The sequence below is a fragment of the Anabrus simplex genome, chromosome X (genome assembly GCF_040414725.1).
Source record: "Anabrus simplex isolate iqAnaSimp1 chromosome X, ASM4041472v1, whole genome shotgun sequence".
In the NCBI taxonomy this organism is placed as follows: domain Eukaryota; kingdom Metazoa; phylum Arthropoda; class Insecta; order Orthoptera; family Tettigoniidae; genus Anabrus; species Anabrus simplex.
Genome location: NC_090279.1, coordinates 203,809,001 through 203,824,075, shown reverse-complemented (window position 1 = coordinate 203,824,075; position 15,075 = coordinate 203,809,001). Strand labels below are relative to the sequence as shown.

Here is a 15,075-nt window from a genome sequence, read left to right as displayed (position 1 = left end):
CGATGGTGCAACTACTTCTGATCTAGTCATTCTCTTTGTGCGAGTGTGGATTAATTAATTAATGAAGGGTTTATAAATTTCAAGTGTTCTGTTACTCGTGGAACTTTCGTTCCCTTTGATCTTTTTTTTATTTACCTTTTTGGCTTAGTACGGTATTTGTTTTATTTTGTAATTCATTTTGAAATTCCTTCATTGAATACATTATTTTATTTTTACTTAATTTCTTCAGAGGGGATGATTACTTAGTTGTACTTCCTCATTAAAAAAACCACTCCCATTAAAGCGTTGGATAGTGGATTTTGGCTTATCCTTGCTAGAGGTGGTCCAATACATCCCAAAGGTGTTCTTTTGGAGCGAGGTGGGGTCTCTGGTCAGTCCAGCTCAATCGTCAAACATTGTTGGTGTCCCATTGCGTAGTAGCACCCGAAATGTCTCATTGTCAACCTGAAAGTAAAACTGGACCATCCTGTAAAAGTGCCTTGTTTGTGCTACCATGGACTAACTCCAGCTTCTCAGCTGGAGTACAAGAAACAGTTCCACACCATGACTTCACCACCCAGAATTTCCTGGTTGTCACTATACATTACGGCAGAAGCTGTTCGCCAATTAGACGCCACACTCGTATGCTCATTGGACCATAATGTGACTAGACACATCACTCCTCAAAAAGATTTCCACTGCTCCAGGGTTCAGTTAAGACTGTCCAAACACCATTATAGTTGTCACTGTTCTTCCAGAATATCGGTATTAATGGGCCTGTGTATGCAGTGTTCCAATGGAAACGAGAGGATCCTGTTGTTGCTTGTCAACCTACCATGTTTGACATTTTCACATTTCGGAGTTCTGCAATTTGTCTGTGAAAATGTTAGGTCTCGGAAAATGTACACCATTGCTACAATGCTCATCCACCTTCCACTTACACAGGATGAGGGCTGCTGTTGATTTGCACCTGCTTAACCCATATGCTCTGACATTGCCAGGAATCCGCCAACTTTTTAGTATACAACCTGGGTGTTGCAAGCCTTCAGTTAAAACAGTATAATGGGTGATCGACTCCACGTATTATCACGGGACCTGTTTTATATTATTGAGAAATTCCGCACTATTTCTCATGACACAAAACAGAACAATACAGAAATATAACACTTAAAACAATCCCTTTGAAATTTAAAATTTTTCAGTAACTTATCTCACCTTGGAAGTTCTTTAATGTGTTTGATGGCCTTAATTATATGACACGAGCCTAACATTTGCCTGATTTTGAAATAAGGAAATAATAGGAAACCAATATGACATGAGCCTAACATTTGCTTGATTTGGAAATAAGGAACTAATGGGAAACAAATCATGGGTAAGCGAATGATGAGATTCGAAGCTATATCCCAAATACGAACTTACAGCCGTATGTCTCACTCTGTGTATTATTATTGTACCATCGCATTAACACCGGCGACGCCGCTCCAATCTGACAGCCACCTCGTAGGGTATCCCTGGCGAAGGTGGAAATCGACCAGGTGATAGATGACATGAAGCAACGGGGAGTCATCGAGGAGTCCAACAGCCTGTGGTCATCGCCAGTCGTCCTCGTGAAGAAAAAGAATGGGTGAACTCCATGTCTAGTCGTTTACCGGAAGTTGAACGACGTCATGAAGGGCTGTTTCGTTACCTCGGATAAATGACACCCTGGACACGTTATCTGAAGCCCAGTGGTTTTCGACTTTGGACCTGAAGTCCGGAAGACAAGGAGAAGATGGCATTCTCAACTGGCCAAGGGCTCTACCAGTTCACCGTGATGCCCTTCCGCCTCTGCAACGCGCCGTCGACTTTTGAGCGACTGATGGAGGCCGTGCTGAGAGGGATAACTGATGACGTTTGCCTCGTGTACCTGGATGACATAATTATTGTGGGAAGCACATGGAGAACCTGCGGAAAGTGTTCGAGAGGCTACGTGGGGCTCACCTAAAGCTAAATCCTGGAAAATGCCACCTGTTCCAGAAGGAGGTCCGCTACTTGGGCCACATCATGTCATCGGAGGGAGTAGCCACGGATCTGGAGAAGTTAGAAGCTGTTAGGGACTGGCCAGTGCCGAAGGACAAGCTAGAACTAAGGAGTTTTTTTTTTGGCCTTTGCACATATTACTGCAGATTTATAGCTGGCTATGCAGACATCTTAAAGCCTCTTACACGGCTCATCGAGAAGAGGTCTTTCCAATGGTCAAGCGAGGTGGAGGCTGCCTTCCGGAAGCTGAAGGAGTTGCTGTGTACTGCACCCATCCTCGGATACCCCAAGCCTGGGGAGAAGTTCATCGTCGATTCCGACGTCAGCGACGTGGGAATTGGTGTGGTACTGTCACAAGCGCAAGACGGCCAGGAGAAGGTGATTGCCTATTTCAGCAATGTCAAAAACATTTTTAGTCCGTATTGAATCCAGATTTACATTAAGGAGTGAGGGTAATTGTTTTCACCTATTCAATACCACATGTAATTGTAATTGAAACAATTGCCCTCACTCCTTCATGTATTTCAGCAAGACGTCAAAAGCTGAGAGAAGTTACTGTGTGACGCATCGGGAATTGCTGGCCATCGTGAAGACCTTGGAGCACTTCCACAAGTATCTGTATGGGCAGCCTTTCAGCCTGTGCACCGACCACTCCGCATCGACCTGGCTTCTAAGCTTCAGAAACCTGGAAGGACAGACAGCTGGCTGGGTGCAACGTCTTCAGGAGTATGACTTCACCACTGAGAACCGACAAGGAAAGAAGCACTGCAACGCCGACACTCGATCGAGAAGACCGTGCCCTGCAAACTGTACACACTGCCAGAAAATGGAGAGACAGGCAGGCATCGTGGACGTCCGGGCCGTGAGGGCCACCGCCGCTGAAGGATGGGATCGAGATGCCCTCAGGAGGGAGCAGCTGAAGGACGACATCGGGCTGATCTTACGGGAAGTAGAGTCGGGGCAGAGGCTGGAATGGAAAGACATCGCCGAACGCGGTCCAACCTATAAGGTGTATTGGGCCCAGTGGTCGTCCCTCATGGTTAGTGACGGAGTGGGAATCAACCGACGGAAAAAAGCACATTGCACAGCTGATAATTCCCAGGAGCATGAGAAGAGGTGTGCTGACTGAGTTGCATGCGGGCGCTACTGCTGGCCACTTGGGAGTGAATAAGACACCAGATCGTGCCCGACAGCGTTACTACTGGGTGCACTTGAGGAACGATGTTGAGAGGATGTGCCAGCTGTGTGACACCTGCACGGCAAGCCGGGGCCCACGTACCAGGAGTAGGTGCCAAATGATGCAGAACAACGTTGGAGCTCCATTCAAGGGGATCGCTATTGATGTCGTTGGACCATTCCCCAAATCTGATGCCGAGAACCGTTATACTCCTGGCTGTGGACTACTTCACAAAGTGGCCGGAGATCTACGCCATCCCGAATCAATAGGCATCAACAGTGGTCGACGTCTTGGTCAAGAACTTCGTCTGTCGACTCGGTGTCCCGAGGGAACTTCATAGCGACCAAGGCAGAAACTTTGAGTCCAGGCTGATGCAAGAGGTTCTGCAACGTTTACGAGTGCGGAAGACACGTACGACGCCTCTCCACCCTCAGATGGTTGCAAGAGGTTCTGCAACGTTTACGAGTGCGGAAGACAGGTACGACGCCTCTCCACCCTCAGTCAGATGGTATGGTGGAGCGTTTTGTGAAGACCATCGAAGAGCACCTCAAGAAGGTGGTTTCTGCGCACCAGAAGGACTGGGGCGAGAGGGGTCCCATTCTTCTTGATGGCCTATCGAGCGTCCACCCATGAGACGATGGGCATGACACCTGCTAACATGGTCTTCGGAAAGGAACTCCGCCTGCCATGCGATCTAATGTTCGGCTCTGCACCAGACCAGCAGCAACCAGTCGTCTACCGGATCCGGCGGCCTCCCCGAGGGAAGATGATGGTTGTTCACCTGGATCGCTTGGCACCGTATCGTGGAGCAGCTCGGGACGACGAGCCTTGCGGAATGGGGCAGTGTAATGGTCATAGCGTCCGCCATGCCAACTGGCTGTGGGCCCGGGCTGGCACCGTATAGGCCCACCCTTTACGCTTCAACTGCGCCAATCACTAACAGCACTTAAGTGCTAGGCCAGCCCCACTAGCTCCACGATTGATCTGGAGTGTTCCATCTCGCGAGATTCCTGGATCTATCGAGCATCCGGACTATTCTCGAAGGGCCAGCACAGATATATAAGAGAGGAAGGACCTGCCTGCAGTTAGTGAGAGTTAGACTGCGTTAGAAGTTGGTGTGGTTCAGTCGTGAGCGACTGCCAGTGTAGTGAAGTATATGAACTGCCGTGATCATCGGACTAGTGTGTTACAGTGCTGACTGTCGGTGAAGGAGAGAACGTGTAGCCGTGCAACGCAGGACTTTGTGTGCGAGTGTAAAACTGTGTAGCGTGAGAACAACTGAGAAACGAAGGGAAAGAGAGCGTGCAAACTGCGTGTGTGTTATGAGCAAAAGTTGTGTGTAGTCTTGTATAGTTTAGTGCCTAGCTAATAAATCTTAGTGTTGAAGCTACCAGTGTAGTGTTAATTGATCCAACTATCCCGCCAACTCGTTACATTATTATTATTATTATTAATATTATTGTTTTTATTAAGATTCAGTGTGAGGATCAGTGGTAAAGTGTTCACATCCAGGTACCAAGATCGTAGCTTCAGATCTGGCAGTCGCAATCGGATCTTGAGGGTTGGGAGAAAGTTCGTTCGGCATTCCATGTCGTACGATATTACTACGTGAAAGATCTCTGGTGATACATTTCGTGTTCATTTATGCACAGGATCACTGATAACTTCTTCCTCACTAACACTGCTGAAATCAGAGCCTAAAACATCCAATATATGCTTTGAATTTCGCTATTGCTGAGTGTTTCGCGCGAGCAAGCAACTTCCTTCTCAGCCATTTTGTCAACAACAGAATACAGATTTCTCGATTGATATTTTAATCAATTCTCTTTGCCAAAGAAGCATGCATACCTGAGCACTCTGGTGACACTTCGAGATACCAAGAACAGATTTCAATTAGAAATGTTTCTGGAAAAAGCCAACAGATGTCACAAATGTCTCCAATATGCGACCTTGCATCCCGGCGTACCAGTCAGTTTGTGGAGTCCTGACCCAGCCGCTCGAGCGCGTACCAGTCCGCATACGGGTGCATAGGTGTTAACTTCACTGCGATCACCCTGCTAGATATGCACTAAATTTACCCTTGTGACTGCCAAATTAATGTTTGATAGATAAATTCTATGTATACCTAAGCGTGGAGAAGTAAGAGTTTATGGGGACTGTAGTTACACTCGCTTCTGTCTCCGAACAAGATTTCATATTTTGTGAATTTGTTTGGAAATGTGTAAAAATTGTGTGTTCTTGATCAGGGAGGTGTGCTTTTCAAATGCAAATAATTTTAAAGATGGTGTTTTGGTCCTATTCACGACCACTTTACGTTCATAAATCAGTGTTTGGGTGCGGTGCATGGGATTGTAGATGTTGGGAGCTACATTTAAGTTTGAGGATTTCAGTTTTTTTACTATTTTAGCATTAGTGCTTCATTAACAACTAGTTTTTTTAATTGCAGGTGGATGAACGCAATCCAGACGTGTCTAATCTGGATGATGGTCAGCTAAGGGCGTTGTTGGATGAAGCTATAACTTACAAACGTCCTAAGGATCGTGAGGGCAAAAGTGATCTCTTCAGGGTAAGTTCATAGAGTAAGAACTGAAGAGATTGTGAGTTATTAGTTCCATGTACGGGTGGTGGATTCTTCAGTATTTGTATCAGTAGTACTTTATGTTTTTACCATGTATACTGTAATTTATGTTTGGGTGTCTGATATTATTTTGTAGCTATTCTAGTCAAGTTCTTTCCATAGGTCTTACTTCCCAAGCTTCTTCACTTTCCTAGTATGCATGTTAGAATAAGCTTACATTTGTTGATGTAGTCCATGTCATTCTCTTACTGCATTCCAAAACACATCGTTAGATTTTATATGCTGGTGAATCATACTGGTTAAAGCCTTCAAGACTCTTTCTTCAATGTATTTAGGAATATCTAACAATTGGTGTATCATAGTTATGATTTAAAGAAAATTTTTCTTTTGTTTAAATCAAGAGGTATTTTTGTAAATTTTATAAATTAAAGAAATACAATTGCACATAATTATGTTACTAATTTAAGTACATTTGAAAATGGTCTAAATGTAACTAGGTTATAAACAACAAAACTATATTAAAAAATATTCAAATTTATTCAATGCAAATTTTATAAAAATAACATTGAACAAATATTTATATATATCAGCATTTATAATAGTATTTAGTAATTTAGAAATGTCTGATAGTGGCGGGGGGGGGGGGACTAGTTGGCCCCTTGGTTTGGGTCACTTAGCTGTGAGCTTGTAGTTGGGAGATAGTGGGTTTGAACCCCACTATCATCGTCCCTGAATATGGTTTTCTGTTGTTTCGCATTTTGGCACCACACAATTGCTGGGGCTGTGCCTTTCGTAAGGCCACAGTCGCTTCCTTCCCAATTGTAGGCTTTTCCAAACCCATCTCCACCATAAGATCTGTCTGTCGGTGTCACAGAGATGTTGTAAAATGTATAGGGAAAAAGTTTTTTTAATAGTTTAATTGCTTGTGAAGTTTTGCTACCTTTTCTCTCCGAAGTCTTTTCCTGATATTCAACGGTGCTAGTGGAAGATGCAAGTGCTGATAAATGTTGACTAACTATTTTGACTTTTATTCTGAAAAATCTTGTTCCTGAACTCTTTTCCACCATTGTATGGCTGTTAGATGCTTTATAACGCGTGGTTAAGTATTCCTGTAAAAGTCGATGATCACATTTCAAAATTGTCATTAATTTTACTCCTGTGTTACACATAGATTTGAAGTAATCAAATGCTTTTTTTTTTCTTTCTTTCTTTTCTTTCCAAGTATATTTTGGTGTTAATGAACTTCCTTTTACAGGGAACTAAGGAATATCTCAGTTTCTTAACACATTTTTGTAAAATTAAGTACTCTTAGTAAATAGGCACCTAGTGGTTTTTATATACAGAATAAGAGGCTGTCAATTGTTGGTATGTAGACAATGTTCTTGATGATCTAAGTTTTGCATCTAAATGTAATCTTTATACAGTGTTCATCACCTCAGTTGTTAAAACTTCTAATGGGTTGATGGTATGTGCAAATGTTCAGAAGAGTTTTAAAAAATTGGGTATTTACAAAATTGATCAGTTACTTTTAGAGATTTGTGTTGATGTTTCAACGTGATTCGAGGACCTGAGCGGTAGGCGTATCGCACAGTGTTCGATAGCGCAAGGCTAAGCAGTACATTCTCAGTATGACACGCACTTGTTACTGGGCAATAGAACATCGAAGAAGGCAGTTGTGAACAAGTCTTTTCTTGCTAGCTGTTTAATGTCGCACTAACATATCGAAGGTTTTTGGTAATGCAAGGCTGAGAAAGAGGATTGTTAATTAAGGTAGCGACCCTCGCCGGCTTGAAAATCGGATCAGCACTACTGGCAGTGGGATTTGATCCCGCCATCTCCCGAATGCTAGTTATCAGCTATGCAACCCTAACCTCATGGCCAACTCGCTCATGTGTCTGCCAGTTGTTTGCCATAATGTTATCCTTAGCTGACTTTTTTTTCTAAATTCAGTGTGCCAATAAGTTCCTTCAATCTCTCCTTACTTCCACAACCATTCCTAAATATTTCTTTCTAACCTACGCCTCCTTATAGCTTTTAAAATATAGTGGCTGTGTCGGTGCGACGTAAAGCAAATAGCAAAAAATATATATATATATATATAGTGGTTCTTTACTATATTCTTTTACCTCCTTTAAAGGTATTGTACCAGTAAAAGAGCCCGACTTTAAGATTTATTTTTAACGCAAGCATGGAATAGTTCTCAGGGCTAAACTGGATGAATAATAGCTAGGGCTTGGTACAGGAGGCAGGGTCCTATCTACAAGAAAAATTTGAATCTGATTTGATAAGAGTTTATTCATGTAATGCATGTTAAATTGCACATCACGTCATGGTAGATAGGGGTTGTCTTCCACATTGTCCTTTAAATGGCCCGGGTCTCCAGCTCACCGGGCCGCATCGGCTGGAACACGTTCCAGAAGATGCCCAAGTACTCCATCAAGATGCGGACGGACCATCCAGGTTGGCTGCACGGAATACGCCTTAAGTTCCCGATGCTCGTGATGACCTCCGCTGGTTCCTGACGATGTCGAGGGTAGTCACATTACCCAAGTACAATGAGGTTGGTAGAATCAATGCAAACTCCGAAAATGTGCTCTTCGTCACTCGCAGAATAAATCAAAGTTCATGAAAACCTTGAGTAATGAGTTTTCTCACCACTAGTAAAATCACGAGACAAAGTTCATAAAGACTTTCAAGAATCCACTCTTTAACACTCATGGAAGTGACAAGTCCGTGGTCATGAAGACTTTCAATAATGTTGTAGTTCATCAATGAAAAAAATTACCAGTCTTTAAGTAATCACTGGCAAAGATCACAAGTCTATGCTCATGGAAACTTCGAATAAATTTAGAGTTCATCACTCGTGAATATTACAAGTCTTTGAATAATCACTGGCGAAAAGTTAAAGTCGAACACTGGTAAATATTACAAGTCTTATTGGCAAAAATTTATAGTTCAACACTCGTAAATACTTAGAAAAATTCAGAGTTCCTCAACACTCATAAATATTGCAAGTCTTATTTATAAAGACTTAGAAAAATTCAGAATTCCTCAGTGAGACTATAACTACACGAAGATAGCTTCCGACGATACTGGCAGCGAGTAGGGCCACGTTAACTACTCGACTGTCACTGATAGACTGAGATATCAGGCTATATTGAGCCCTCCTTATTTGGTTTGGGGACATTACGTCACATATGCCGTGAAGCTGGTTATCTCCTGAATCCCTCGACGGATTTTCTTAAAATTCAAGCATTGCGACGTTTATGTAATTCCCTTTAAGATGACATGTTGATCAAGTCGCTACCCCAATTATTATAGGAGTTTTAAATTTTTTTTCTCCATCGAATGTTCCGGAAGGTGTGACGCTTTAATCTGGAACATACGAGTTCAGGCTAGCTGCACGTGGCATGACAGGCGGGTGATCTAACTAGCCCCTGCGGCTGCATCACGCATACATCTGTTCTCAGCTTGCTTGCTCATCCTGCTGAATGTAAACAAACCAGCCTTGCACAGAGTAATACGCGTGGTGATAAAATACGATCAACTCTCAAAAAAAATATGCATGTGCAGGTCGTAACCGGTACAGTATGTACAAGTTTTCAGACTCAACAGTTGCTTTAAACCCATTTCATAGACTGTTTACATTTATATTTACAGATTTCCACTGATGGCAATTACTTTTTAAAAATTTCCCATGCCTCTCTTGTCAATCATAATTTATTTCCTTATAGTCCTAATTTTATAACCTTTCTATGTCATTTATTTTTAACTATGCCAAACGCTTCATGATCACTTATACCATATCACTTCTGTTTGTCTATTTAGCTCTGGTTTTATTGGCAGCAAGTCTATAGTATTTTTCCCTCTCGTTGGTTCCATCACCTTTTGATTCAGCTGTCGTTCCCAGTTTAATATTCAAAAAGTTGACCAACCACTACAGTAACATTGCTTTCTGTGTCGTTCCCCACAGAGTTGGTTATTTTATCAAATAATGCCACATCAATGTTGGGGCCACCCTTTACAGGTCTGTACAACCCAATAAGTGCTTCTCTCACCACTAAGACTACTACCCTTCCTACCGTTCTTACATATTACTACAAGAATGAAAGGGAATGGCTACTTGAACCTCTGCACCTTACAGTATGGAGCAACTGCTTTCATCTGGTATGAGAATGCATCTTGAATATGCTGGCTTATACTGAGGTTTGCAAATTGAAGTCCATTTGACAGAATCTTCAAATAGGTATTGATTTTGCACCCATGTAGATTAATCTCGCAAGAGCTCAACAAAATTGATGTCCTCTACACTATAGACTGACCCCACGCAAAAATCATTTTCAGGTTTTTCATACATACTTCTCCTTCCCATCAATCTGCAAAAAGTGTAACATGACGTGATGCCACTGATGAAGTTTAAAACCATGCCACGATCTTCTCAGAAGTAATTAAATACCTGTGTGGCCAGAGATAATTTTTTTTTTTTTTTCTTCACGGAACCATCCATGTATATTGAGCGAGAGAGACATCGATAGTGGACAGTCAGTGCACGTAATGTCATTTGGTCCTCATTAGTTATGGCAGTACAGCATTTGTCGGAAGAATTGAGAACTAATTACTTCATACTAACATGTGATCGAAAGTACAAAGAATCTGTGGTACTCTGTTACATTTTTGTGGTTCTGTGTGTGTCCTTTATTATTAGAGTTTGAACACATGCAGGGTTTAGGCCTAAAGTTTTTATAAATCTTGTGTTGGTGTGTGTGCGTTCAATAATGTGCTAGCCTTCGAACATAAAATACAATAAGAATCCCTAGTCTGATGACCAGTCAAACTAGACTAAGTCAACAATTCTTCACAACTCCCATACATATTAAGCAGTCATTGGGTGACAACAAAGACACAGAAAATGACTGTTTTTCCATAATCATCACAGAAGTTCAGACTTCCAGTACGTCAAAAGAGAAGTGAGAAATGCAGCAGAAGTAGGCCTAGAAGTAGGTAAAACAGTCAAAGAAGAATGGTGTGGGGAATGGCCTTGGCTAGCATTTGATAAAACTACAGGCATGGCTTAATCTAAAACTTTTTTTTTTTCAAAATTAGTAAAAGTTTTAAGTATCCTTTTTGGCTTAATAAAATAATTTTCAAATTCCTCTGTTTAAAAATGGGGCCTAGTTTAACATTTTTGTGTCCACTTCATTTGTTCAGAAAGGATGGTTACGTAGTTATACTTCCTCTTAAAACGACTTTCACCACAACTACTGTGGTGGAAGAACTAATTCTCTTTGTAAGATCCGTAAGGAACTTCAAAATCAAAGAAATTTTCCTATCACACACCTTTAGAAAGTGGAAATGGAGCTGGGTACATGAAAGCAGTTGGAAAGGAACATGAAAAACTTGGCTTTTCAGAATGGTTCATCCCATTCCAGTTGCCCAGGTGTGGTTTACAGAATGGTTATCTGGATCAAAGGTGGCATTGGAACAGATGATGCTGCTTCTCTGCTTGGTGCACAAAATGGATTAACTCGTATCAGTCGACAAAGATTCAGACATATTGTTTCTGTGCACTGCATAGCACATTTGCTTCAATTAAGTGTACTAAATTCTAAAAAAAGAAGCTTTTGTTGATGAACATGATTCGTTTCTGAAGTTGCTATACAAATTCTGCCAGCAGTCTCCCACGATGCTACAAGAACTGAAAACTGTTGCTGAAAGCCTTGAGACGAGACATACTTCCTCTTAAAACAATCAGCACCAGCACCTTGAGATGAGAGTTTAGAAATTACTGTGTAGGACAGGTTGCCAGTAATGTTGTGTATGAGCTCCAGTGACTGTTTGGTATTGTCATTGTACACTTGGAAAATGTAATTGCAAGTAAAGATAAATCAGCTGTAGTAGTGGGCACATTTTTGAGAAAACTGTTTTTAAATTTGTTCACATGCTGCACTGTTTTCTGGATTTTAGATATCCTGAAAAATTTCTCTCCTATTTCAGAAAGAGCAGCTATTTCTCAGCACTATTGAACTAATTGTTAAAAGTACAATCACCTGAATCACCTGAATTTCTCAAAACTACCCCTGGTTGAAATGACGATAACTTTGTCAAACACCTTAAGTGGCATTCTCCAAGAGATATAGCTGAAGGGATTTGGGCCAGCTGCTAGTTTTGCTGTTAATTTGCAAAAAGAAAATCTGATTAGTCGTAATACCAGATACTTGGAGGAAAGATTTTTGGTTCAAGAAAATGAAGTGCACAGCCATATTTAATACCTTTTGCATGGCCAACTGGAACTGACCTGGAAAATTATGGTGTTGGCAGAACATATCAGGCAACATCTTGCATAGTATGAGAACTACATACAGTACATACAAAATGAGTAGTATGAGTTCTAATTTCTTGGAAGAGGAAAAAAAAAATGTTCGAACTGCTGGAATTGGCAAGCAGCGACAGATTTCCTATTCTGGGAGAGCCTAGTACCTATTGTATGTACTGTATTCTTTGTCTACCACGTCATGTAAACGAGAATTTAGTCAAATGAACCTTATCGTCATTAGACAAATATTTTGTGTGATTTGATATGCAATATGAATGGATCTACACTAAAGGAATTTGATCCTGCAAGGTCTGTAGACTGTTTTTTTTTTTTTCAGCAAGACCACTTGCCATGCACATCGATGATGACAAACTACCATTCAAGAATTAGGTCGTTATTCTGTAAGATTGTAATAATAATGTGCTGGAATTTTGTACCAGTAAATCTGATACGGAGTTGTAAGATTGTTAGTCTTATGTTCTTATGTTTAAATTTTGTAAAATAAAGCTGGCAGTAGCATTTATTGCTCATAGTCCTGCTGTATTTTTTATTTCTGGATAGTTTAAATGTTCAACGCTAGATAATGCAACTCAGTTATTTATAAGTATCAGTTTGCTGTCTCCTCAATTCTGAAAAATATTTCTGCACCCCTGCTATAGACTCCTCTTGTCAGCAAAAAGCAACGTTCGTCTTGCATGCTTTATGATTCTGTAGATCTTAATTTGTAAAATTGCCTTACCTTTCCAATTTTGGTTTTCACAGTTTCATTTTATTTATCCTTAATTTTCTCAAAGGCTTAGTAAGAACAGAAGTTGACCTTGTGTTATTTATCCTCTTGATTCTCACTCGGAAGATTGGTTGACAGCAATTCTGTTCCACTCCTCTCTGCTCTCTTAGTCTCTTCATTTCTTCAATTTGTCTCCTACATTATCTCTGATCTGTCATGAGTACTGTTAGTCTAGGTCTTCCTTTTGCTCTCCTACCCTGCATCATACCTTCCATTACATTAACTGTAAAACTATGGTGCTTGTAGAAAGTGCAAATTGGTCATTTTCCTTACTGTTGGTAGTAGATATTTTTTTCACCTATTCTAAGAATTTCTTCTTATGTGAGCTTTGTTTTCCATGACATTTTTTTCCATCCTCCTCCAGCACTGGATCTCAAATGTCTCCAAATGTCTTTTCTGTTTTTCGTGCACCAGTAGTCGGTTTCTTGAGCCATACGACGCCACACTCCAGACATGAAGGTACAGTGTGTCAAGAGTCGAGGGTTATTTTTCAACACCGGAAGAGAGGCAAAAAGGATTCTCGAAAGCGAGAATGGAATTCCTTCATAGAAACTAGTCAATTTTCAAATGCAGCAGGACAAGTGAATAACACAACGTACAGCCACTGTGTTGCATTTTACGTGATAAGTACGATGAGAATACAGTCTCGCATCTAGATGAACTTTGGGAATCTTTTGAAATGTGTGCTGCAAAAAAGAGATGTGGAAATATTACAAATCAACCTGGACTATATGTTTGCAGTTGTATAAAAGAACTTAGCTTTTTTTTCTAGTTGCTTTACGTCACACCGACACATATAGGTCTTATGGCAACGATGGGACAAGGAAGGACTAGGAGTTGGAAGGAAGCGGATGTGGCCTTAATTAAGGTACAGCCCCAGCATTTGCCTGGTGTGAAAATGGGAAACCACGGAAAACCATTTTCAGGGCTGCCGACAGTGGGGTTCGAATCTACCATCTCCCGAATACTGGATACTGACCGCACTTATAACTTAACTTTGGTCTTCTTTGTATTGATTTTCATATTATACTTACGATATTTTGTAAATTATTGTAAATTTTCATTACTTCATAACCATCCAGTAGTAGTTGGATATTTTTAAAGAATTTTTCATACCTTAATCATAATTCAAAGAGGTGAACAATACGTTTCACTACCCTTTTAATAAAATTCTGGGTCTTGTAGCTTTGACGTTTCAATTGCGACTTCACTAAGATTGTGTATGCTTAACATTCATTCATTATCGTTCATGAAATAATGTTCTAATCAGTTCGAAGCATAGTAATTACACATAGAAATTTGTTGATTTCTGGCTGTCAAGTCCTTTTGCTCTTCAAATACAGTCAGAATATTGAGAGTCTACCTCTGTGTAGACTTACTGTTGTTAAAATTTGTTATCCAGCTGTCTGCAAGATGCTGCTGCTGACCAGCAGGTGTCTGACACAACTTCCTATTTTCATTCGGGAGTTAGTGGGTTCAAACCCCACTGTCAGCAGCCCTGAAGATGGTTTTTAGTGGTTTCCCACTTTCACACCAGGAAAATGCTCCATTTCCTATACCATCTTTGCCATCTATCTACGTCGGTGCAACGTAAAGCAACTTGTAAAATGTTTAATAAATCGTGTACGGCTCAGGCTTTTGCAAGCCCTCTTTGACTCTGTTATTTAGATCTCTTGTATGGTCATTAAATTTGTATTGGTGGCCTGAAGTTTTCGGCAAGAGTTCATGTCTCCCAGTTGGTTCGAAAGAGGTCTAGACCCTTATATTTTTGCTCATTTTACGAGTATGTTTTGTGCTACTAATTATTTTTTTAAAGAGGTGGAGCCTAGATTATGTTATTTGAATAAAATACACCTCAGTGAAAAATTTCATACAAATATCTTCAGTAGTTCTTGGGCTATGATGAAAACAATAAGTAAACATGAGTTGTAGAAAATCAACAAGGAACAAAGTTATGACCGCGTGGAATATAGCATATGTATGTTTTGAAGAAGAGGAAATAATTTTCATGGTAAAGACTAAAATATTTCTAAAATATTCTCTCTTCATTGTACTTCCTGAATGTTAACCTGACGGACATGACTATTATTAGTCAGTGTTGGGTTCAGTTTTATTTTTGTTCGTTGCAGCTTCGTGGGAAACGCACTGAGGGATTTTCTTGAAACTTGATATTTAAGTTTATGATAAGATCGAGTGGGATCTTAGTCATAAGTTATTTAAAA

The 15,075-nt window shown here is 40.7% G+C and overlaps 1 protein-coding gene across 10 annotated transcripts in view; it reads left to right on the top strand.

Moving 5' to 3' along the window:
- Positions 1-15,075, top strand: part of tyf (twenty-four) — a 486,874-nt gene that overhangs the window by 281,384 nt on the left and 190,415 nt on the right. For all 10 annotated transcript variants that reach the window (XM_067158829.2, XM_067158820.2, XM_067158825.2 and 7 more), the window contains exon 2: positions 5,622-5,741. In XM_067158829.2, the coding sequence (XP_067014930.2) occupies positions 5,622-5,741 (120 nt within the window). The remainder of the gene's footprint in view (positions 1-5,621; positions 5,742-15,075) is intronic.